Genomic DNA, 25,227 nt, shown 5'->3' on the forward strand with positions numbered 1-25,227 from the left:
ATCAGACAGAAATGAGTTACAAAATAGCCAGAGTTTCAAACACTAAAACCTACTGTTGATGCATTTATATTGATCGAAATCCAAGTCAATTATTTCTGAATCAGAAATAAGTCACCCAGTACTGGTACTGAAAAAACATTGCATCGGGTCGTATGTTCTGAATGGATGCTCAATAGTTGCTCAAAACTTTATCTCAGTCATCAAAATTGATTTGCGGTCCTCAACTTATTCATATGAAAGACAGTGGGTTCACCAAGGAGGAATGGTAGACAATTAAGTCTTTGATTTAAATGAAGGGTGAAAGTAAAAATCAAAATCTTGTGTCAGGAACTACATCGATATTACGACTATATAATCCTGACCAAGTCCGTGCCTTATGTAGCAATCTTAAGCGCGCACTCAGTCCGCAGATGACGCCTGCGCCAAGATGGCGACTGGTGGCAGACGACAATGGTGCAGAGGAAATGGCGGGAAGGAATCGATACCGAGACGAGAGGTTGATGGCTGTGCTCACTCACAGTTAACCGCCTAAGGTCACACAAACAGCGTTCTTTGAAAGTTTTAATGATCTCTCTCCACAATATTGGACTAGTGCTCGTCATCTGAGGATTACAGTCAAGTGTTGTGCCCGAGCTATTGTGACTACATCTCAGGTAGGTGACTTTCACAAATTATGTTTTGCACATAGAGATAGTCGCTTGAAGTTGACTCTCGTTCAGCGCTCTCCCACTAACACAGTCAAGGCAGTCAGGCTGTGATTAAAACTGGAGAAGTTTATACACTACATGTCTACAAATAAACTAACGTGTAACTAGAACTGTGTAACATGAATAATAACGTATTTCAAAATGTCGGATAAAAGAAGTTGATTATTGTTCTACACGAGAATGAATGAATGAATGAATGAATGAAAGAATGAATGGCACTACAGCTTCCTCACTTATAATGTAATCTGATCTCGAATATGCTGTACAGTAAATAGGTATTTCATTAAGCATTCTAATGTCAAACAAGATACACTTTTCAAGAAAACAGGAAACACGGAAGTGTTGTTTATAACTACATGTCGGGGAGAATATCTGAGGTTGACAAGTCTAAGCAACACAAATACATAATTTCCTTACAAAGAATCTGGTGTTACCTCGACATCCGCAGTTCTGACGGTGCATACTCTTCCCTTTGAAACTGACAGAAAGTTGAAGTGCGATATTTACTTGCTTATTAATGTGACCATTTCATGAATTTTCGAAATGGACTCAGAACTTTTATTTCAGTATGAAGTAAATTGATATAAATGCAGGAGTATATTCCTAAATGTAGCGACAACGCAACTTATATTGATATATTTTGTTGTAATGTATTATTTATACCACTATTTTATACTACTACTACTACTACTACTACTACTACTACTACTACTACTACTACTACTTCTTCTTCTACTACTTCTACTACTTGCACTTCACAAACGTAGACAGAAACTAAGCAGGTATTACCCATGAATTGAAGGTTGTTTTTCTGCACATAAATGTGTCTAGCTAAATTAAATGTACAAGTCTTTCCCATCTGTATCTATTATAACGCGGAAAAGCCAATAATCTATCATGTGTCAGTGGAGGTAAGTACAAGGAATCTGCCTAATGATTTCTGACATCCAGGGAAGCCATTTCTGGGTGACAAAGGAATCCACGTTGCGCAATAGTTGAATCAATTGCATTTCAACAGAGCCAGTTTTAGATGTTCAGATGACTGGTTTTCGTGCTGCTTTATTGGTCACAGTAGATCTGAGTCATCACATATTATAAACTATTTAAACCAGTCTGTATAAAGTAGCAAAAACCTTGTGCGTTACTGGAGATTTATTTGAGTCTGCAGCCGAAAGCCCACATACTTCGCTCCTTGCCAGGATAGATGCGCAGGTAAGATATATGTGTTATGACAAGCGTATCTAACAAGACAGATAGTGACAAAGGTTGAAACGCATCTCTTTTCCTCACTTAAGGACAAAGGGATCAAATTTCGAAAACATTGGAATAATACAAGAGACGAGAAATGTCAGTATTATGTTTCATAATTACTGTACTGTTAAACCATGAATGTTGCTTCTAATTGAGTCATGACTAGAATAGGTGAGGTGAGGTGAAATTGGGTGTAACGTCGCGTCCAAGATTATTGCACTTATATAGCGACCTGCATGCACGTGTATGTGTGTGTGTGGCTGCTTGTACTAGTCCGGACTGATGCCGATTTATAGTGGCGGTCTGTAAATAATCGAGTCTGGACCAGACAATCCAGATTGACATCATGAGCATTGATCCTCGCAATTGGGATAAATGACATGCTTCAACCAAGTCAGCGAGCCTGACCACCCGATCCCGTTAGTCGCCTCTTACGACAAGCACAGATGCCTTTTATACCAGGCATGGGTTGCTGAAGATCCGGATCCGGATCCGGATCTTCACGGGTCCTGACACATGTGTGTTCTGTACACAAGTAACGGCAAATGTTTAATTACTTACTTAATAATTCCTTTTTCCGATGTACATCAGTTTGAACGAGCAACAAATGCTCAGGTGTAAGTTTACCATTTTGCCCGTGTAGTTATAACAACGACAGCCCCGATATGGGTTTTCTGTGTTCACAGTTTTAATAATAATTTAATTTTAATGATAATGTTAATATGTGTGCAGCACTGTTCCTTCTCTTTTGTCTGTCTCTGTCCATCCTCGGCATGTAGAAAAGCCCTGGCCGTTATCAACATTTTGTTGTGAATTAGCAGATGAAGCTGATTGAGATAGATAAAGGGGTGTTCTTTTTTTGTTTCTTTTAATAACCTAGGATTGTCATTTTAGAGTGCGAGCGTGAATTAATTGCGATCTAAGGTACGGGGAAAGTTGTCACTGTGGAAAAAGGAAATCCTTCTTACATATTCTTTCATCAGATCCCTGCAATAATTCTACAATGTAATAAAGTCTACGTTTGAATTAATGAAACAATAAAAGAATAACATAAAACATTCCACGAAGCTTGCCGGATCGTGAGACGATTTTAGTTGGGTCTTTACCAAGAAAGAATTCGTGAAGATCTTCAGCAAGTATCCAAGCCAAAGGCAACCATTGTTTTAAAACCCAAACCTTTTATTACGTCGAACAAAATGGAAGCGTAATGAAAACCAATTGCAACTTCTTTGAAGAGCCATCTCAAACCGTCACGATAAATTTAATCTGTCGTCGACGCAACCCTTTGTCACATTTTGGAACTGTCCATATGTTCGCCTGTCCACAAATATATGAATCTCCATACATCACAGTGTACATGCCATAACCTGTTCTCATCCTTTTGTGTCTGAAACAATATTCATGTCATTGGCAACTCAAAAAAAGTACTAGAATTTATTCTTTACTAAGAAAGTGTTATCCCAAATATAACATTCGTTACATTTGACCACTTTCTTAAAGGCATTGTATATTCCATGTTTCATGTACCACTCACTCCACGGTACAATGTGACTCGTTTAGTATCAAATGTGTTAATGCTTAATTCTTAATACAATATTCATAAAATGATATTTGCTAATGCCTGCTACCTACAGAACCTATAGCTGGATCCCGGTTAAGGGACACCACATTTCCCAAGCCTATCTTCCCGTATGCAGTGATGTATCATGACACGAGAGCTAGATGCAAATATGATGGCAAATATACTACCGCCATGTTTCATTCAGAGACATCGTAATTTGATAAGTCCTTGTCAAGATGAAACGAAACCGGAAATAGACACTGTGCTAGAGCACTGTCTCCTATAACACGCGGGAACATCACACGCCAGTCACAGTTGGTGGCGAGTTGTTCTGATGCCCAGGATAAAAACCCATTAATCAAGTAAACGCATTTGTATATTTGAAAATGTCACACATCTGATCTGGTTTTGCTCAAACTATTCACTAATAGTTTTGTGGATATGACTAAACACGATAAGAACGAGACCTATTATAGACTGAATTTTCCTGGGTTAAAATCATTATGATGACGTCGTGCTATTGTTGTTACAGGTATCCTAGGTATCATGAATGCACTGGTCATTCTGAACATGCAGTTTAACAAGTAAAACAGACGCATCCGTTGGTCATTATGCACTGAAATTATAGAGGAAGTATACATCAACCATAGCATGGTTTCTGGCAGAGAAATCATTCAAAGCTTCGGGGCTCGTTGATTCTCCTCCCGGAATTGACAAATTCAAGTGATTTCCCCATAAGTAATATCAGAATCGTGATCTCCAAGATACTGTTCACTTCCTAATATTATGAAAGCTGAAAGATTTATTTTTTGTGTAATCACCACCATATATGAATTCATTGAGACTCCAGAGGAGGAAAAGGTCCATGGCTCTCATACTATTTGTAAGACTTTACTCTTGCTGGTCAGGAGGTTGCATTGGTGACCTGGTTGTTAGTGTTGCATCGTAGATGGGGGCTCATGCTATCGGCCACCAGTCCGTCTGACCCAGACTCTATTTACAGACCCCTATGGTATAGCTGGTGTATTTCTAACTGATACGTTTAACAACTTAATTTTCTTTCCCGCCTTTCATTCCAAGAAATGTAAATACAATATGAAATGATTGTCATCGAGATCGACCAATGTGTAAAGAACGTTATCGGAACGTTCCAGCATTAAGGGCGTTTACCTTTACGGTATCTTTACGTTTCGTAAAATGAACCACTTATCTCGCGACAGTGTATTCCCAGCGGGTTAATAAAACTGAAGCATTTTGTCTGATGAGATACAGCACGTCTTTACGGCTCCTCGTTTACGACATACAGTCTACTCGCAAAGAATACCGTCGACCACGCACTAAGGTTTCAATGAGATAGATCATCGGCGTTTTTCCTGCCTTGATGCATGTTTTCAAAGTTAGTGTTACAAGTGCGACGAAAACACTAATTATACTCCATCATGATGTTGAAATTGCAATACTTTTCTTGTTAAGAAGAATAAAATACAAGATAGCATTAGTTGTATTTTCTCTCAGAACACCATAGGCCCATCACATGCAGCAATATTTTATTAGGTATAAATATACATATATACACCAGTCTATATACAGAATTTTCCTCCTAAAGGTGTCTCGCGACAATCTCATTTAAAAGAAACCAGGATATCACCTCACCCAATGTAATACCGAGAATTGTGCTGCAGGGATAAAGCATTTTGTTTTTTTATGACGCGAACCAATCTCACATTGTGTTGGATTCGGGCACAGAAATATAAATCTCTAGTAAGTCCTTTATATGAAGCAATACGCTGTCCAATCGGATATGTTCGTGTTTATAACGGAGCTTAAACGGTTCGCTTGAATTTATTATTGCTTAAAAATGATAATGTACATCTGATGATATAATAGAGAGTATTTTATTGATTTTTCATTCTTTATTTACGTAAGGAGCTGTAAGGTGTCAGTTATGGCAAGTTGATACAGCACATACACATCTACAGGTACTAGTATATGGTTAATATATCAGCATTCATGAACGAGTGTTGAGCAGGGTTACAACGTTCAATGCCCCAGTAAAACCTTCAAAAGGTTTTATTGTAGATGTGTGGTGGACATTTCCAAATTTAATGCATGTGTGACAAAAATGATGTCCGATTCCCTATTTTGACTTGAACCATATGTTCGAGTGTTTTTTTTAGGTAAACCCTTAACTTGCCTTTGCATGTGTTTGTTACGAGTGCCACCGCTGGGGCAGGATGCCTCACCTTTCGGCGAACACCTGGTATCGAAACTATTTGACAATGATTCTTAAACACAGCTTATAATATAGTTTTAATCGTACCATAAATTCTGCTTTTAGCAGAGGTTTCTTATTATTATGAAAATGGTTTTTGAATCTTTTATTTATACCTATATGTGATAAAAATACATGCATCTAATGTGTGTCTTTTAATTAGCAGTTCATCCATTGGCAGAATCAAATATTTATCGTGACCCAGCTTGCTATCTGTCAATGCAAGTCTTCCAAATCCTTTGATCATTTGGTGATTAGGCCAATTAAAGTTATTAATTAACCGGCATCGCAGTTAAAGCGGAAAAAACCTAGTTATTGTTTGATCTTTAGAGCTTCATCTATTGGAAGGAACTAAATCATTCCTTGCCCCCAGGATAATGTTGTGTCTCCGTGTCGTAGTATTATTTGTCAATGTTTCAGTTGCTGCTGCGCCAATAAGCTCATTACAGGGAGTCTCTGAAATGTCACGGGCTAATACATGAATGAAAGAGGGACTGAGACAGCCATAGCATTGATTAACCACTGATTTAATTGCACATCCGAATCTGCAGAAATACTCTTTGTTTGTGTGTCAGAAAACAAGAACGTTTTTTTCAGTGCATTGGGACGTCCGTACAGGTACGTGGGATGATATGGGGTTTAACGTCACGTTCAAAATGGTTGCGCTAAAGTGGCGACTTTCATGCACGTGTGTGAAGCTGCTTGTACTCGCCCGGACTAATGCCGGTTTTATGGCGCTAGTCCACTGAGATACAATACCGCCGTTTAGCATGGATACCCCACTCACACAGAGTATACTGACTCCGAGTCAACCAGTCCATGTTTATACCCTAAACGGGGGCACGAGTGGCCCAGTCGTCTAAGGCGCCGCGATTCGCTGTGCAGAGTTGCGACCCTTAGGCACGCCAGAAACCTATGATTGTGGGTTGGAATCCCGGTTCGCCCCGATTATGTTTCTAGGTTTGTCAGCACCATACCCGTGCTCGTGGGTTTCACCAAAGTGGTAAACGTCTGAGACTCGCGTCATTTCCGGCTTTCCTCCCACTTTAAGCTGACACGCCGTGATATAACTGGAAGACTGTTAAAGCAGCGTTAAACCCAACTCACTCACTCACCTATACCCTAAACGCCGAACGTAAGCAGGGTAACAACAGGTACCATCTTTCAACGTCTTCTGGTATGACACGGCCAGGGTGATCGAACCACCGACCTATGCTATCAAAGACGAGAAGGTTATGAAACTGCAATATATTAAATGTCATGTGATGTAATCTCTGCCTTGTGGGTGTATGATATATATATATATGTGCATCTCTCTTTATGTGTCATTTCATTCAGGAGTATGTAACATACGTAAGTGGTCAGGGCAATGAATAACATTACATTCGCCACGGAACATAAATAACTAGCCAACACTTACTGTCAAACACTACCGAACAGGACATTGTAGTTCTTTGTCCTAAGATATCTTTGGACAGATACGTGTCCAACTAATGATAAAATGTCGAGATTTTAGTTTAATTCTCCAGCTGGCAGTCTGTAAATAAATCGCGAGCCTCGGCCAGGCCGACCAGTGGTTTAGTGTGAGTTTCTAGGGCTTCGGCCTGCCCCACACATAACACATGTGGTGTCCCTTTAGGGAAGTGACTTTGTTCACAATATGTATCTGTTCACCCAGCAATGAATGGGTACCCGATAGGATGAGATGGCAGTGTGACTGCTAACCGTCTAGTGCCGCACGGGCAGCTTGTGTTGTATAGCTCCAAGGGAGCTGAGAATGAAAATCGGATACACACAGATCCGTTCACCATGGTGATAATAACGGAGTTCCATGAGCATTTACTTGGTGAATAGAATTTGTCGCATTGTAAATGGACTTGTGTTCGCCGATTGTTCATTTCGTACAATAACGATTCACATGAAGCTGATTCGCCGACAGTCTTGACAAATATGTGACATTCTGTGGATGACTCATTGCGAGCACCACTTGTGTATCACACGTAGCGAACCGCTGTCGATGGTGCGATGCTAGAAGTGCGCCTTGCCGTGAATTCTCAAAGGACCTTAAGCAGGGTTAAACAAATACCATTGCCTTAGATCCTTTAACTCTTTGTTTGAACGTGGCAAGTCACACAAACCAATGTGTATAGCGCAGTAGTAATTACCTAATCGGATAACACTGTCTCGATATTGTTGTCTCTGTTCTAATGGGCTTATTTAAAGTGTGTGGTTTGTGGGCTGAGCGATGCAGGTCGTCAATACCGTCATATCTGTGTCTGTGGGTTCCTCTCTACCCCTTGTGTGAAACTGACAATATTGCTGGCGGATATTCTCTCCCTCATACTACCAACCATCACACACACATACACGCACGCACGCACGCACGCACGCACGCACGCACACACACAAACACAAACACACACAAAAATACACACACCAATGAAACTGACAATGTTGCTCGTCGGTATTCTCTAACTTATGCCCCCACCATCCATGTGTCTACCCTCCTCTACTTCTGATGTGACACTGACAATGTTGCTCATCGGTATTCTCTACATTATACCCCACCACCCATGTGTCTATCCCTCTCTACCCCATGGGTAAACTCCCTTTACGAGTGGCTCTACCCACACGCGATGCTGCGATGTCGTATAGTTAAATGTGTCGATGGACTTTCAGAGACAAACGATGATGCTGTATTGGCTTTAAGTGGCTCTTTCATCTTCTGCGTGTTATATTCATCAAGGGGGAAGGGATAAGAATAAGGACAAAGGATGTCAACGAGACAGTATCCCTCTCACTGCCTGGTTACACGGACAGGTAGACATATGAACCAACAACCTCAGGCAATGTGAGCAGAGCTGTACAGATCTAACACAAAATAGGCAACATTTCTGGCATGCTACAATAGACCTGTGACAGAGAAAGGAACAGTACTTAGGATCATGTTTCACATTGTACAGAGCTATTAAGATCTTGATTTGTATTCTACAGAGCTTTACCAGTACTGGGGACACTTCTTTAGGCCATGGTTCTCTTTGTGTAGATCTAAAGGGAGAGAGTAGGTGACACTTGTCTTGTTTATGTCTAGTGAGTGAGTGAGTGAGTGAGTTAGGTTTAACACCGCTTTTAACAGTATTCCAGTTATATCACGGCGTGACAGCTTAATGTGGGAGGAAAGCCCGAAGTGACGTTTACCACTTCGGTGAAACCCACGAGCACGGGTATGGTGCTGACAAACCTAGAAACATAATCGGGGCGAACCGGGATTCGAACCCACAATCATAGGTTTCTGGCGTGTTCAAGGGACGCAACTCTGCACAGCGAATCGCGGCGCCATAGACGACTGGGCCACCCGTGCCCCCGTTTATGTCTAGAGTTGTATTTTGCGGCTCTGTATCGGAAGGGGATCGGGGGTTGGAGGGAAGGGGGGCACGCCAAAAATCCAGGTTCGATCCCTCTTGGGTAGAGACGTGTTAAGCGTTCTCTGTTGTTTCACGCAATATTCCAGCTATATGACGACGGCCTGTATTTATCGAGTCCGGTCGATCCACGCAATTGGGATACGATGACATGCTATCTACCAAGTCACCAAGCCTGACCACCAGGTCATTTTGGTCGTCTCTTATGACAAGCATAAGTTGCTGGGACCTATAATCTTACCCGGAATAACGAGTAAAGTGACATGGAACAAAGTACGGAATCCGGCCCTGCTTGTGTCTATCACTGTGCCAACTGGGGCGGTCGGGTAGCCTAGTGGTTAAAGCGTTCGCTCGTCACGCCGAAGACCAGGGTTCGATTCCCGACATGGGTACAATGCGTGAAGCCCATCTCTGGTGTCCCCCGCCGTGATATTGCTGGAATATTGCTAAAAGCGGCGTAAAACTAAACTCACTCACTGTGCCAACTTCAGTCGCAGTATAGCAGGAATTCGATGCGGCATGGCGCCCATTGACCTATATTACCGGCACTTATATAGTGACGTGCATGCACGTGCATGTGATTACTTGTACTAGTCCGGACTTTACAGTGCTCTCCCACTGAGGTTACCATGCGGCAGTTTAACATGAACGTCCAACTCAGACAAATAATACTGACTCCGAGCCGTTAATGCCGAGCGCCAGGCGGGGTAACAACAAGTGCCATTTTTTAAAGGTATTTTGGTATAACGTTGCCGGGGATCGAGCCCCTGACCTTCCACTCTCCGACTGACGCTCTATCCACTACACAACGGAGGTTGTTACTCGCAGTAGAGACAAGCCCCGATTATTATTCTTGGTCTGTTGAAAGTGGTTGTCGTTAAAAACCTCCGTCATTTGGCCTTTCTTTCGATATTAGGCTCAGAAGCTTTGTTCTGGCTGACATTTAGTTCATCAGTGTTCATTTTACCTAATGATGCAACTGATATACTCTACCAAAAAAACCCGCAAAAGTAGTAAAATCGTAAATATATGACAAAGTGTTGCCTACGTCCATACAAAATTATTACCTATATAGTGAATTGGTCATTTCTGCATGGATTGGGATTGCTTTGCGTGGAAAGAATGAGGTACTGCCGAAAGTTTGTGAAAAGATAGAAAAATGGCAAAACCACAACCACGTGAGAGCATGGCGCCGAAACACGCCAACATGACATACATTTGCAACATAATAACTTTGGGTTTTCATTTGCATGCCATAACAATCCTACAGCAAGTGAACAGCGATACATGCCACGACTGACACAGTAGAATCATCTTCAGCTGCAGCAAGGTTTTTCCCCGCACCATTACAACACTGGAACCGTTATCAGACACACGGGACAACACGTGACCTTCCTAGATCCGGTCACCACGTATTATTACTAGAGCTCAAGACAGATTCATACGGCACCACCACGGCCACCTCTACAGCTACGGCAATACCAGGATTGCGTAGAATATCAGCCCAGACAGTGAGGATACGTTGACGCGCTGAATGTATTTCGACGGACCTGCATCGTCGGTGGCGACGTCAATGGTGTCAAGGTCACAGAGTATGGCCACAACTGCGATAGAGTTTGGTGTTTGGTGTTTGGTTTAGTGATGAGTCACTGTTTATACTTCGCTGTGCGGATAGAAGACGTCGCGTTTACAGCCGTCTCGGGGAAGGTCATGCACTGGAAACTGTATACAGGAAGTGGACAGATTTGATGGTGGTTGTGTGATGATGTGGGTGGCCATCTCCTGCACTGGTAGAACAGACTTGGTGCAAGTTCTTAGGAATTAACGGGACAACGTTACACGGATGAGGTTCTTTTGCCACACTTCCTTCCCATCATGCAACAAACGAACGTCATTTTGCAACAGGACAACGCCTGACCTCACACCGCAAGACTGACAACAACCTTGTTCATGACTTACAACATCCAGGTCCTGCCATGGCCCTCCAGGTCTCCAGATTGAAACCCAAATGAACATTTATGGGGTGCACTGGATCAACGACTGCGAGAACGTCGGAAACAACCAAAGAACTCCGACAGTTGGCACAAGCAATGCAGGCAGAGTGGTTGAACATTCCCCAGGCAACCATTCGGGATCAATTTGCTTTCCTATAACGACGATGCAAGTCAGTTTTGGACTCCATTGGTAGCCAGACAAGATATTGAGAACAGATGACCTTCATCTTGAAAATCTACTGTTGGCGTGGTCAATGACAAGGATTTTTGCCAATTTTGAACAATCGACTACCATCTGTTGAACATGCATATGATACATAAAGTATTCATCAAAAATCACTTTTTGCAGAATATATGAACATAGCTCTCGCTAATTACTTGTCATGGCTCATCTGATCTGGTTTTTATCAACTGTGTTCAAACCGAATCGTGTTCTCTTCTAGATGGTTTCGTTCTGTGAGTAGTTCAACCTCTCTTACAGGCTATACTGTTCGATCGTTGTGATATCATTGATATACACCTGGGTAGATATCAATCTGGAATACTGACGAGTGTAAAGAATACCTGTCACAAGATCAGCGTGTGCATTGATACGCAATCGAAAGAAACCTACAGTCTTAAGAAGCCGAATGGTAACAATACACTTTCATTGCAAGAAAGGCAGGATCATTAAAAAAACTGTGACGGATAATCAATGGGGCTTTATAGATTTCCGTCAAGCGTTATGACAAAATCGACTCAAAAAAGAACGTGACCGAATAGGTATGGCATTATTGATTTGATGTATGGAGTAAGTGAGTGAGTGAGTTGTTTTTGTTATATCAAGGAACACTCAGACTTCATCACTCTTATGAAAGCCATCTGAACAGGGAATTGACCAACATAACAAGGATTGGCGTAATTTCAAGCGGATCCTTGCACATAAAAAGGACGAAACTCTGCATACTTTAATTACGCCGCGTTGACCACAGTGCGCCTTGGACCAATACGTCCAATACAATTTACAATGAAACCTAGTTTATCTTCCAGACCCTAAAGAATAAATAAGAAAGCAAATCAAACCCAAGGCTTGAACATATTGATAAATATAGACTGGCCTCAGCTCCTGAAATTTAGTATTGTTCTGGGATCCAATGTTGTTTTAGTTTTCATTTTGTAGATGTAAACCTTAAACCTAAACATTAGCCTCAATCAAACCCGTTAGTCTTCGTTGGACTGGACAATTCAATACACGTGGTCCTGTTTACAGCGCACAGGACACAAATCAGGTAAAGGTGAAGCAATGTTGGTCGCGGAGAGTAGTTGGATGGGTGACCACATTCGGCACCGTGGCTCCTGAGATGTGTTCCTTTGGAAAGTAACTTTGTTCGAAAAATGCCTCTGTTCACCCAGCAGTGAATTGGTACTTGGTACCCAGCGACTTCTCTCAGGAAGCGCTGCCTTGTCGCACCCACCCAGAATGTTTCGGAGAATGTGGAGACTCCCCAACACTGCAGCCTTCTGCATTACCCAGATTGTCAGAAGGGCTGTGTTCCAGCAGGGAATGGGTACTAGGTACCCAGCCAATGGGACTTCTTCTCAGGAAGCCCTGCCTAGTCAAACCCACCCAGAATTTTTCGGAGAATGTGAAGACTCCCCAACACAGCAGCCTCCCTGTCAGCAACCCCGGGTACTCTCCCAAGGTCAGTCAACGGATTTGGGAGGTACCAAACCTAAGGCACCGAGAACAATGTAGATTCGGACAACTTGGTACTTGGGATGCATGCGAACATTTCATAAGCGAAGTCCGAATATTTGTCATGTTATTTTCCTGAATCTCGTCAATCATATTAGTTTCAACAGCCACAGCGAATTCAATTATATAAATGATTTCATTGGGTTTATCAAAACAGGATCAGGTTTGTTGGCCTGGATACCTCTGAGCTGTAGATGGGCATATTCCAAAGGGTAATAAAAAAAATAAAAATAATAATAATAATAATATTAATAATTATAATAATAATAATAATAATAATTATTATTATTATCATTACTTGGTTATATTGATTTAATAGTTAATCTAGATATGTGTCAATCCGGACGATTTCACAGGGAGTACACGTGTCCGGAGTATAGATGTACTTTAGTGTTGGCTTAGAAGATACCTCCGCGTGTATATGTGAGTATGTGCGGACAAATGGATCCATTTCGCGTGTGCGTGTCGGCGCAGCCTGGCTGGACGTCATTTATAACCTACCAGTATCGGATCTGCACTTGGGACGAGAATACCTTCAGTGAGAGACACTAATTTGTTCTTCGAAAGGCACGTTGAAATAATTAAGAAACACAATCGAATAGTTTGGTTCAAACACTAGCTCCTGTCTGTACTGGCGGACTCATCCCTTCCCAGCCTCCGCTGCACACCGTTGATGCTTCGGACTTGTCCCGCTCGCCAAGCTCTCCACATGTACCCACTGGCATGTCTTGCACGTTCATCCTCAGTAATGCCACAGGCTTGGGAGACAGACAGAAATTACTGAACATACTTGCAGCGACTACCAATACTCTTCTGTAGGGGAGGTATGGACTTAGACTTGCATAAGTCTCTAAGGAAATAATTTTTAGTTTAAATCATATTTCCTACCTTATGTAAATAATAACAAGTTGTCCCTGTAAGAGACTGAAGTCCTTCTACTGTCCACATATCTAGACTTGCCTATTAGGAGGACAGAATTACTACATATCCATGGACTTTTCTCTCAGTACAGCCTTGGAGCAAGGCTAGTGTAGACCGATAAACAGCATGTAGGAACAGGAGTAGGGGGAACGGAGGTGAAGGGAGAGGCGTGGAAGGGTGTAGGTAGCAGCTAGGGACAGGGGTAGGGGTACGGGTAGGGTGTGTCTGTAAACTAATAGATTGTGTCGTAGATTGATAGGTTGCAGCTGGTGCGGGGATGGGGTTGGTGATGGTGGTGGCTATGTCAGGGGTAATCGTTTCCATTTGTCAACTTGTCACATAGGAGAAGAAAGAAATTATTCTCCACACATTCGCAGAAATGAAAAAAAGATCATAGCCCCGTCAGTGGATGCCTGTCGGCACCACATTGGTGAAGATGTAGAGAGCCGTGTTTTTTTCGACTACTGTCGAGTTCAATTACAAGATAATAAGGGATTAAAAGAGGGAGTGGTCGGGTCGGAGTCAGTATAATGTGTCTAAGAGGAGTATCCTTGTTAAACTGCGGCATTGTATCTCAAGATAGTTTCACAGTAGAATAGGTCTACAGCAAGCCATGCTTGCCGTAAAAGGCGACTATGCTTGTCGTATGAGACGACTAACGGGATCGTGTGGGCAGGCTCGCTGACTTGGTTGATGCATGTCATCATATCTCATGGGCGTGGATCGATGCTCATGATGTCAATCACTAGATTGTCTGGTCCAGACTCGATTATTTTTAAGACCGCCATCATATAGCTGGAATATTGTTGAGAGCGGCGTTAAACAAGAAACAAACAAACAAACAAATATTGTATCTCATTGTATAGCTATAAAACTTCATTACCCAGTCTAGAAATAGCAGCCAGACACACGTGCATGCACGTCGCTATATAAGTACAATTATCTTGAACGCGACGTTAAACCCAATTCTCCTCTCCTCACCTCACCTCACCTCACCTCACCTAACCCATACTAGCTCCAGATGACGATGGCGCGGAAGACTTTGTATGTCCTAACTTGCTAAACTCTTGACGTCTGGAAAGGGCGATGATGTACGGCCAGCTGTGATTACCCCATTACGAGAGCAAACAACCACGTGGTTAGATATGATTAACGGATGCCTCTCTTGAGGCTGGTGCTGATTGCCGAGTGATATATGAAGTACTTGTTGACAGCCCAACACTGCCGATATGGTCATGTTTGTACAGACAGTGGAAGCTGATCTGTAGGGCAATAAGACACGACGGAAGGGTCTCGCATTTCCAAAAATTAATTGTCTATCATGACAGTGTAAACGTTGGAGGATCATGTGACGCAATATTATCTTATGTAATTGGTTGCATTTTCATGTTATGATTGATTATGAAGTTCGCGGGATGAAGGCAAATTACTTCTCATTAAAGCTACGATTTCATTATGAATGTTTGGAGATTTGGGTATGATAATTGTAATTCTAAAGTAACGCCACAGTAAAAGTTTCAAATCGTTTTATGGTAGACATGTGGAGGACATTTCCAAATATGGCCCCTCTGTGACAAAATGATGCCCAGTGCAAATCCCGTGACCATATGTTCCCGTGTTTATTTCAGATGAACAATTGACGAGTGTCATCTTTTCGCAAACACTTGGTAACATCACTTTTGGGTAATCATTCCTAGACACAAGCTCATGATATAGTCGGAATCATAAAGTCGACGATATCTTAGGGATATCAAAATGTTTTGTCGGTTTCTCCTCAAAAGTTCTAGGCAATGGGTTTCGCATGCCTTCGTGGATGGAAATAGAAGACAAGCATGATAGCGCTGATCCATGGATAGTAACTACTGATTTTTCCATCTGATAGTCTGAAAAAACCCTCCAACTGCCATTCTTGTTCGTTGTGATCTGGAAACCACCACCAACCTACACGTCTTCAAGCGTATGTTGTCCTGGTGAAAATGTCCTCTTGTAAAGCCTCAAGGCCTCTTACATTATCGAGCGATCCATTATCGGAATACGACTCTCGTAGGTTATTTTGTTAATGTTGATATCTTCCACTTTCTTTAAGTAATTGATTTTCGAGCTCTTAATGTTATTTGCAGTAGATAGCCAAATGTAGTTGACATCTGTTTTAATGTCAACATGGCTAAAAACAGTATTAATTCGTTATACAACATGGATAGCACTGGAAGATGAGCTCACGGAACAAGCACACATCTATCCTAAAATAATACCCTTAGTACTGCGTAACAACCACCCACCCTATTCCCCTCACCTCAAATCCACTCGCTCCATACCAAACCCATCCCTTCCCATTACACCCGTCTTTAAAGCATTAGTCATTCACATGTAAGTGCCTTGCTCCAGAACCGGTTGACGCAATTGTATTTGCAATTCCCTTGTTTGTTGTGGTTGTGGTTGATGATGGTACGATTGACGAGGCATCAGCTTGAGATTACAGCCATCTACGTCGGCCTCATCACGCAATGATACCTTCAGCATGGTACTTTCTGACTTAAATGAAAGCCCAGTGTCGTGCATGCTCTCATTCTCTTCTGCAACGCGGACTATAATGGAAACAGAACGACGGTGTATGTAAAAGAATTCAATAAGGTTCTCGTAATGAGGGACCCGTTATCTTATACATTTAGATTTACCTATTTATGACTCAGCTGCTACCAAACGCATTTGTAACTTTAAAATGGGTTGAGTAGCCTAGTGGTTAAAGGGTATGCTCGTCTCGCCGAAGGACCGAGTTCGAGTCCTTACATATGTTAGACCAGTTTCTGGTTCCCCCGCCGTGATATTACTGGAACATTGCGTAAAGTGGCGTACATCTAACTCACTCACTTTGCAAACAAGCAGTGGTTGTATGCCGTGAGCTTCATATTTCATTCTAACAGGGGCGTCGCCTAACTGACTGCGGTATGCTAGAAGAGACCCACGATATATAGATTTCACCTCCTGTATTCTTTACACACAGCGTTTCGAGGCTACTTCTTGCCCCTTCGTCATGTGGAATGACTGCAGCATACTCCCCTTTAAGTGCTTTCTCTGACATGGCAGTAGTTTAGAGCGTACATGTCATGTAACCTTCGATATAGCATTATCCCACACCACCATTTACCACACAGAACATGGCCGTTAGTGTTGCTCGAAGAAGGTCATCACACTATACGCTGCTGCCGTTGTCGTCGTTGACGGCGAGCGTAATTTCCGATCTTCTGTAAGGTCTCGACTTTTGAAGTGACTTGCGAATTCTGTTTTCGCATCAGTAAACCTGGTCTTTTAGACTGCCGCCTATTGCACTCGACAAGAAGATTCAATCAGATTTCTAAAAACTTTTGCAATAAAAACGCTCTGTAAAGATATGTGATCAGACGTGTTTCACTCCCGAGCTCATGTGTTGAATGTATGAAAGCGAGGGGAGTAAAAATATCTTTCCCATTAGAGAACTGTTCCGAAGTCAGGAAGATTTATAAAGAATGTTCATCACTGTTGATTAAGTTCATTTCATCTTATTGAGGTTGAAAAAAAGAAAAAAAGTCTAAAAATGGGCTAAAAGACTTCTGACATAATTGAAGTTGGGTATTATTTGACAAAAGTGTGTTTCTTGTAAAGCAAAAGATTTGTTAGGGTATAATGAAATAAAACGACAGTGCCTAGTCTTTCTAGTCCTGAACCAAAATGTTGTAATTGGGGAAAATTCACTTTTAATAATGTTATAAAAGCTTCAGTTGACATGCTGTCATATACGATTCAAAGGTTGTCGGTATTACATCGATCCCAGCGATGATAAAACCTGCGATTTATAAAAACCTCGACCTGGCGAGAGAGGGAAGTGAATTTTTAACTGTGATAAGGAAAAGCCAATTACAACTGTCAGGGAAGAAAACTCACATTGCCTTCAAGGAGAACTGCGTATTTACTGGCGCACATTTCAATCACACGTATTAACAATGTTTTTGAAACTTCTCACTATTTATTTCCAGTCGAGGAACCCTGTCAAGTCAGCTGTATTCTAACTAGAAACATGCTTCTACTGCCATCAGTCGAAATCGTTCTACTATCAACATTAACGTGCTGATTTGGGACAAGGTCACGTGATCATTACAATTATGAGCTATGCTCTGAATTTATAATGGCTATTGTAAATACATAAATGGCGCCCTAAGCACTCGACTTAAAATGGTTTGTGAATCCTATACTCTATATATTTTGGATATGTCCTTTACAGAAAATAAGTGTTATTAGTGACCGCCTCCGTGGTCAAGTAGGTAGAGGTCTGCTCGGGGAGCGGAAGGTCGGTAATTTTATTCCCGGCCGTGTCATGCCAAAATACGTTAAAAGATGACACTTGACATCCTCGGCATTAAGGGGATAATACAAGGACTGACCAGCCCAAAGTCAGTATACTGTGTCTAAGTATTCTTTTCTTCTTTGGGCACGGGTGGCCCAGTCGTCTAAGGCGCCGCGACTCGCTGTGTAGAGTTGCGTCCCTTAGGTACGCCAGAACCCTGATTGTGGTTTCGAATCCCGTTTCGCCCAAATTATGTTTCTTGGTTTGTCAGCACCATATCCGTGCTCGTGGGTTTCACCGAAGTGGTAAACGTCTGAGACACATCACTTCGGGCTTTCCTCCTACATTAAGCTGACACGCCGTGATATAACTGGAATACTGTTAAAAGCGGCGTTAAACCCAACTCACTCACTCACTCTTCTTCTTCTTAGTAGTAGTAGTAGTGGTATATGCAGTATATGTAGCAGTGGATAGCAGTGTTAGAAAAAGCGAGTGATTGAAGGAAAGGGATTCTAAAAATAAATACAGGAAAATATCATTCTCTGGCCATGCTAGATATTATGAAAAATAACGTGTGGGTAAAATACAACGTGTATGTTTTGACGCGCTGATTAAAATAAACTCCGTCTCAAAGAAACCTTCTCCAAATTTGGTAGCTCATGGGGATGAATGAAGACAAAATGCAGGTGTTCTCCTACCCGTATCGACATACGCTGAAATGTATTCCACTTCGCCCCTCTTTAAGCAGGGTTTAAATTGAATAACACATACCTGTAAACATCATTGCGAGTATTGTCACTACTGTGACAAGTTAGTGAGTGAGTGAGTTGGGTTTGACGCCGCTTTGAACATTATTCTATTTATATCAAGTGTGTCGGCTTAATGTTGTGAGGAAAACACAAAGTGATGCTGATCTCAGAGTTCACCACTTTGATGAAACTCACGAGTACTGGTTTGCAGCTGACAAATCTAGAAACTCGAACCGAAAAACACAGGTTTCTGACGCGACTAAGGAGCATAACTATAACAGCAAACTTAGGCGTCTCAGAATATTGCGTTTCTCGTGTCCCTCCCACTGTAGTGAGTGAGTATTGTTTTTCGCCGCTTTTAGCAATATTCCAGCAATATCACGGCGGGGGACAATGGACTTCACGCATTGTACCCATGTGGGAAATCGAAATTCGGCGTGAAGAGCGAACAATTTAACCACTTGGCTAACCCCCGCCAAGTCCCCAAACCCTCCTACTGCATCGGTTAAGGCACACTGCTATGTTTGGCTATTCGCAGACATATGTATTTTTCTGAGATCAGTCCAAGATCGCTAAAGAACAATGACGTCATGTTGATGCACGGTCATCAAAAGCCCGTTTATTATTTATGTTTTAATGTTTCTGTTTACGAACTTAACCTTTGGGAAGTGTTCTCCGTTTGTAGGTAACATCCACCATAGACATAAAATGAACCCCATTTCTCTGAACATGCGCCACTGGCACTCTTAGATCTCTGACTTACAAGTACAACGTCATGCTTTGTTGGTCTCATTACGGGCACTCAATATGACGTCGCGTGAGACGGAACAATATCCCCCAGTCTTTATCATTCAGTGTTCGTCATTTGATGATTGCAACACTCACTACATCGATCGTTAATAGCTAACAAATTCCCTGTGATCAGTTTGGATTGAAATGAGATTATCTGTATCAATCCGGTTGTAATTACGAACGCGGATCGATCAAGGTGGAAAGCAATCGAGTTTTGCAAAGTCGTTTTATTTAATCAGGAGTTCAAATGACTGAGTTTTATTGCAACCCACTCGTAGTAAATTCGCTCTTTATTCAATACTTGTCATGTTCAATGTCTAAATTCAACAAGCACCTGCATGGAAGACTGGCCGAATGCTTAAACACATACCACAAGGGATTATCAGCCATAAAACAACTTTTGTAATGATTCATAAAACCAAATTAAAAAGAGCAAATTGTACAATAAAATTGACACTATTTGAATATTAGATCAAGCTGAAAATATCAATGACATGGTATCAGATTCTTTTCATCTAGAAAGTCATGTTGTATCTTGCTTGTAATCTAATGTCTCATTATCGAATTAGAGGGAAGTAGCCTCTTCAGATTGGTTGGAAACGAGAACATTATTCCAGTTACGTTATGACCTATATCTACAACCTTATCCTCATTTAGCATGGCGAGTTCCTAAACAACTTCTTTTCGCGGGGTCGGGCGTGGCGCTTTGGTGTGGGGATGAGGTAAGCATCGAGCGATACCCACGATGGCTTGAAGATGTAAATAAAAACGACAAAACCATTTCTATATTCATCAGAAATCTCTGCCAAAGATTTTACGCGAAACACATTTCCAAGAACCATTGAGAATAAAACTGACAAAACCCTTTTGATATTCATATGATATTGTCGACTGTACGATTCCGACTATAACATGAGTTTGCTTTTATTCATCACTGTAAAAAGTGATGACACCAGGTGTTCGCGAAAAGGTGAGCGTAAGTAACGCGTGACCTCCTACCTCACAATTGATTTCCTTTTCTAAATACGATACCAGTGTTACAACTATCTATTATATATGTATGTAGGAGAACCCCGTGACGCTAAAATTACACGATAACGTAAGTCTCGGTTTGGGAAAAAGCCGCGCGTGGAATGAACCTTTGATGACTACCTCTAATACACGCAACAAGCTTGTTTAGTCATTAAATGTGTAAGACAATTTTAATTTTCAAAATGTTTCATTGTTAATATTTTATCCATATTAAGATATGAGCGAACAGCAAACCCATCACTCAACGACACCGTTGTATTTTGATCACGTGGTTACTGTCCAATTAATGACTGTCGATTCTTCCCCCGGATTGTAACCACGTGATTAAAACTCAATGATGATGTTTATCGCTAGCAAAATTGATATTTCTTGAAAAGCGAACTTTGCAACTGTCATTACTGTAAGTTATATTCCTGGAATGGCTTAAGCTTGTTTTCAATTTATAAGTATCAGCACACATGCAGCTATCTTCGTTAAGTAATGATCTATTTTTAAGTGACGAGGACCATAGTTGCGTTTTTCCAAATTGAAATTCAGAATCTGCATGAACCATGAGCAAATTATCATGGTCTCCTTTGGACAAACTAGTGTATTATTGGCAGATGGAGAACGTTCTTATATCATGAATTAGTCCATTAGCTGTCTTTCTTAACAAAATGAGCATGTTTTCAGAATGACCTTTACGATAAATTATCTTGAAAATAACATGATCATTCCCTTATATTTTGGCCATGGAGCAATTGTTGACACGTTATTTACCAGATAACGGCAAAGATCAACGTGTAATATGATTAATAAGGAGCAAAAGAGAAAATAAACAAACAAACAAACAAACAAACAAATAAATAAATAAGTTTTTTCCAGCGAACTTTTATGATGTTGATGATGATGATGATGATGATGATGATGAAGATGATGATGATGATACCCTCTTTCATGATGTTGGTATAGTACCTTAACTAGGCCACGCTTTATGGTAGAGAGTTGTTTCATGTCGATAAAGCTATGATGTTTGGTGTGGAAACATTGACGTCAGTGAGAAAGTGCATTAGATACAGTTCATAAACTGGTCAGGAGTCAATCAGTATTTCCCCGTAAACATTACCGTAAAGTAGTAAATATGTCAGCCCTATTATCTGACCGGTACCCCACTGGGCGGTGTGTTACCGAAATAGTCCAACACGTTCGTGTGCGTGTTAAAATCATACACCGAGACCGTATCACAAAACAGTCAACAACAAATAATGCCTCCGCCTTGTAAATAGTTCCCGATCATTGTGAGTGGTAACGTGAACGATCGATAAGCCAATCAAACAGCTGACATTAGGAGGCAATAAGTTCGCCGTCTTTGTCAATTAATGGAAGCATCGTGCCTCAGGCTTATCAAAGACAATGAAATTTAGAAAATCAATTGCCGAGGGGAAGTAGATTTTAAGAGAGGACGACTGCGATAAAGCAGCGTTTGGTACCGTCATGACGGAGCTGCAGGGATACGAGATACGACCAATTACATGGAGAAAAGCATTGCAATTCCATTTCTTATAAACAAATTTATCTCATGCAAATTTCGATCTTAACTCATTACAACTTGTGAAAAATATTGCCTGACGTTTGTTTAATAGGATGAAATTGTAATTCTTAAAAATAATAAATAATGAAAACAGTACATGAAGAAAACATAAGAAGATTGCTATGTAAACTGGTCAAGTAGTCTCGTGGTGTCCCTGATTTCTTTAGGTAGAATTTATCTTTTAATATATAATCGAATTGTACCCATATAATTTTTATTTTCAGGTAAACGAAAAACTTATTATATAGACTTGTAAAGGATTGCAAACTTGCTTGTGAGTTTTCGGATATTTCATTTTCAGGGTATGAATGATAGATCTCTGGTTGTGCACCGTCACCTGCAATGCCGGTGTACCAGTATGTGTCGATGTCTCTCTGGTTGTACACCGTCACCTGCAATGCCGGTGTACCAGTATGTGTCGATGTCTCTCTGGTTGTACATCATCACCTGCAATGCTGGTGTACCAGTATGTGTCGATGTCTCTCTGGTTGTACATCATCACCTGCAATGCCGGTGTACCAGTATGTGTCGATGTCTCTCTGGTTGTACATCATCACCTGCAATGCTGGTGTACCAGTATGTGTCGATGTCTCTCTGGTTGTACATCATCACCTGCAATGCCGGTGTACCAGTATGTGTCGATGTCTCTCTGGTTGTACATCATCACCTGCAATGCTAGTGTACCAGTATGTGTCGATGTCTCTCTGGTTGTACATCATCACCTGCAATGCTGGTGTACCAGTATGTGTCGATGTCTCTCTGGTTGTACATCATCACCTGCAATGCTGGTGTACCAGTATGTGTCGATGTCTCTCTGGTTGTACATCATCACCTGCAATGCTGGTGTACCAGTATGTGTCGATGTCTCTCTGGTTGTACATCATCACCTGCAATGCTGGTGTACCAGTATGTGTCGATGTCTCTCTGGTTGTACATCATCACCTGCAATGCCGGTGTACCAGTATGTGTCGATGTCTCTCTGGTTGTACATCATCACCTGCAATGCTGGTGTACCAGTATGTGTCGATGTCTCTCTGGTTGTACATCATCACCTGCAATGCTGGTTTACCAGTATGTGTCGATCTCTCTCTGGTTGTACACCGTCACTTGCAATGCCGGTGTACCAGTATGTGTTGATGTCTCTCTGGTTGTACACCATCACCTGCAATGCTGGTGTACCAGTATGTGTCGATCTCTCTCTGGTTGTACACCATCACCTGCAATGCTGGTGTACCAGTATGTGTCGATGTCTCTCTGGTTGTACATCATCACCTGCAAAGCTGGTGTACCAGTATGTGTCGATGTCTCTCTGATTGTACATCATCACCTGCAATGCTGGTGTACCAGTATGTGACGATGTCTCTCTGGTTGTACACCATCACCTGCACAACCGGCCCACGAGTATGTGTCGATGTCTCTCTGGTTGTACACCATCACCTGCACAACCGGCCCACGAGTATGTGTCGATGTCTCTCTGGTTGTACATCATCACCTGCAATGCCGGTGTACCAGTATGTGTCGATGTCTCTCTGGTTGTACACCATCACCTGCACAACCGGCCCACGAGTATGTGTCGATGTCTCTCTGGTTGTACACCATCACCTGCACAACCGGCCCACGAGTATGTGTCGATGTCTCTCTGGTTGTACATCATCACCTGCCTATGCTGGTGTACCAGTATGTGTTGATGTCTCTCTGGTAGTACATCATCACCTGCAATGCTGGTGTGCCAGTATGTGTTGATGTCTATCTGGTTGTACATCATCACCTGCACAACCGGCCCACGAGTATGTGTTGATGTCTCTCTGGTTGTACACCATCACCTGCACAACCGGCCCACGAGTATGTGTCGATGTCTCTCTGGTTGTACATCATCACCTGCACAACCGGCCCACGAGTATGTGTCAATGTCTCTCTGGTTGAACATCATCACCTGCACAACCGGCCCACGAGTATGTGTCGATGTCTATCTGGTTGTACATCATCACCTGCACAACCGGCCCACGAGTATGTGTCGATGTCTATCTGGTTGTACATCATCACCTGCACAACCGGCCCACGAGTATGTGTCGATGTCTATCTGGTTGTACACCATCACCTGCAATGCCGGTGTGCCAGTATGTGTCGATGTCTATCTGGTTGTACATCATCACCTGCACAACCGGCCCACGAGTATGTGTCGATGTCTATCTGGTTGTACATCATCACCTGCACAACCGGCCCACGAGTATGTGTCGATGTCTATCTGGTTGTACATCATCACCTGCAATGCCGGTGTGCCAGTATGTGTCGATGTCTCTCTGGTTGTACATCATCACCTGCACAACCGGCCCACGAGTATGTGTTGATGTCTCTCTGGTTGTACATCATCACCTGCAATGCTGGTGTGCCAGTATGTGACGATGTCTCGATACTGCCACTACCACTACTCGACTAACACAATTACCACTACCACAACCACTACTACAATACTACCACTACCACTACTACTACTTCTACCGCTTCCACTACCACAACCACAACTACTACTACTACTACTACTACTACTACTACTACTACTACTACTACTACTACTACTAATAATAATAATAATAATAAAAGGGCATATAAATTGCACCGTTTTCCACTCATGTATACACACCTATACCATTCAATCACATATTACCCCCGGGGAAGCGGACATCGTTCGTCAGAAATCTGTCCTCAGCCTCCACGACCGTACCACGTGCAATCTGACGTCTTTGCTCCGACTGTATTCCTTCTGTGCCATTGTCGCGCACAGTGTAGGAAGTGTCCCTTCGACCGAAGGTGCCTCACAGTGATCCATGTTTCACCGATTTTATTCTCCACTTTCAGTTTTTTCAATTCCGGTAAAACCCAGGTAGAAGAGAATGAAAAATTGG

General features: G+C 42.0%; 1 protein-coding gene across 2 annotated transcripts in view; it reads left to right on the forward strand.

The window, feature by feature from the left end:
• The first annotated feature begins 406 nt into the window (after positions 1 to 406).
• LOC124115058 (C1q-related factor-like) overlaps positions 407 to 25,227 on the forward strand; it is a 63,371-nt gene continuing 38,550 nt past the window's right edge. Inside the window, exon 1 of one of the 2 annotated variants that reach the window (XM_046475901.2) lies at positions 407 to 653. Coding sequence is in view for 1 of the 2 variants with exons in the window: in XM_046475892.2 (XP_046331848.1) it covers positions 1,912 to 1,919 (8 nt within the window). In the remaining variant the exon portion in view is untranslated. Of the gene's footprint in view, positions 654 to 1,770; positions 1,920 to 25,227 lie in introns of those variants that run through there. The other variant, XM_046475892.2, reaches the window with a different exon arrangement.

The sequence above is a fragment of the Haliotis rufescens genome, unplaced genomic scaffold, assembly GCF_023055435.1.
Source record: "Haliotis rufescens isolate VD_foot unplaced genomic scaffold, xgHalRufe1.0.p SCAF_4, whole genome shotgun sequence".
Taxonomy (NCBI): domain Eukaryota; kingdom Metazoa; phylum Mollusca; class Gastropoda; order Lepetellida; family Haliotidae; genus Haliotis; species Haliotis rufescens.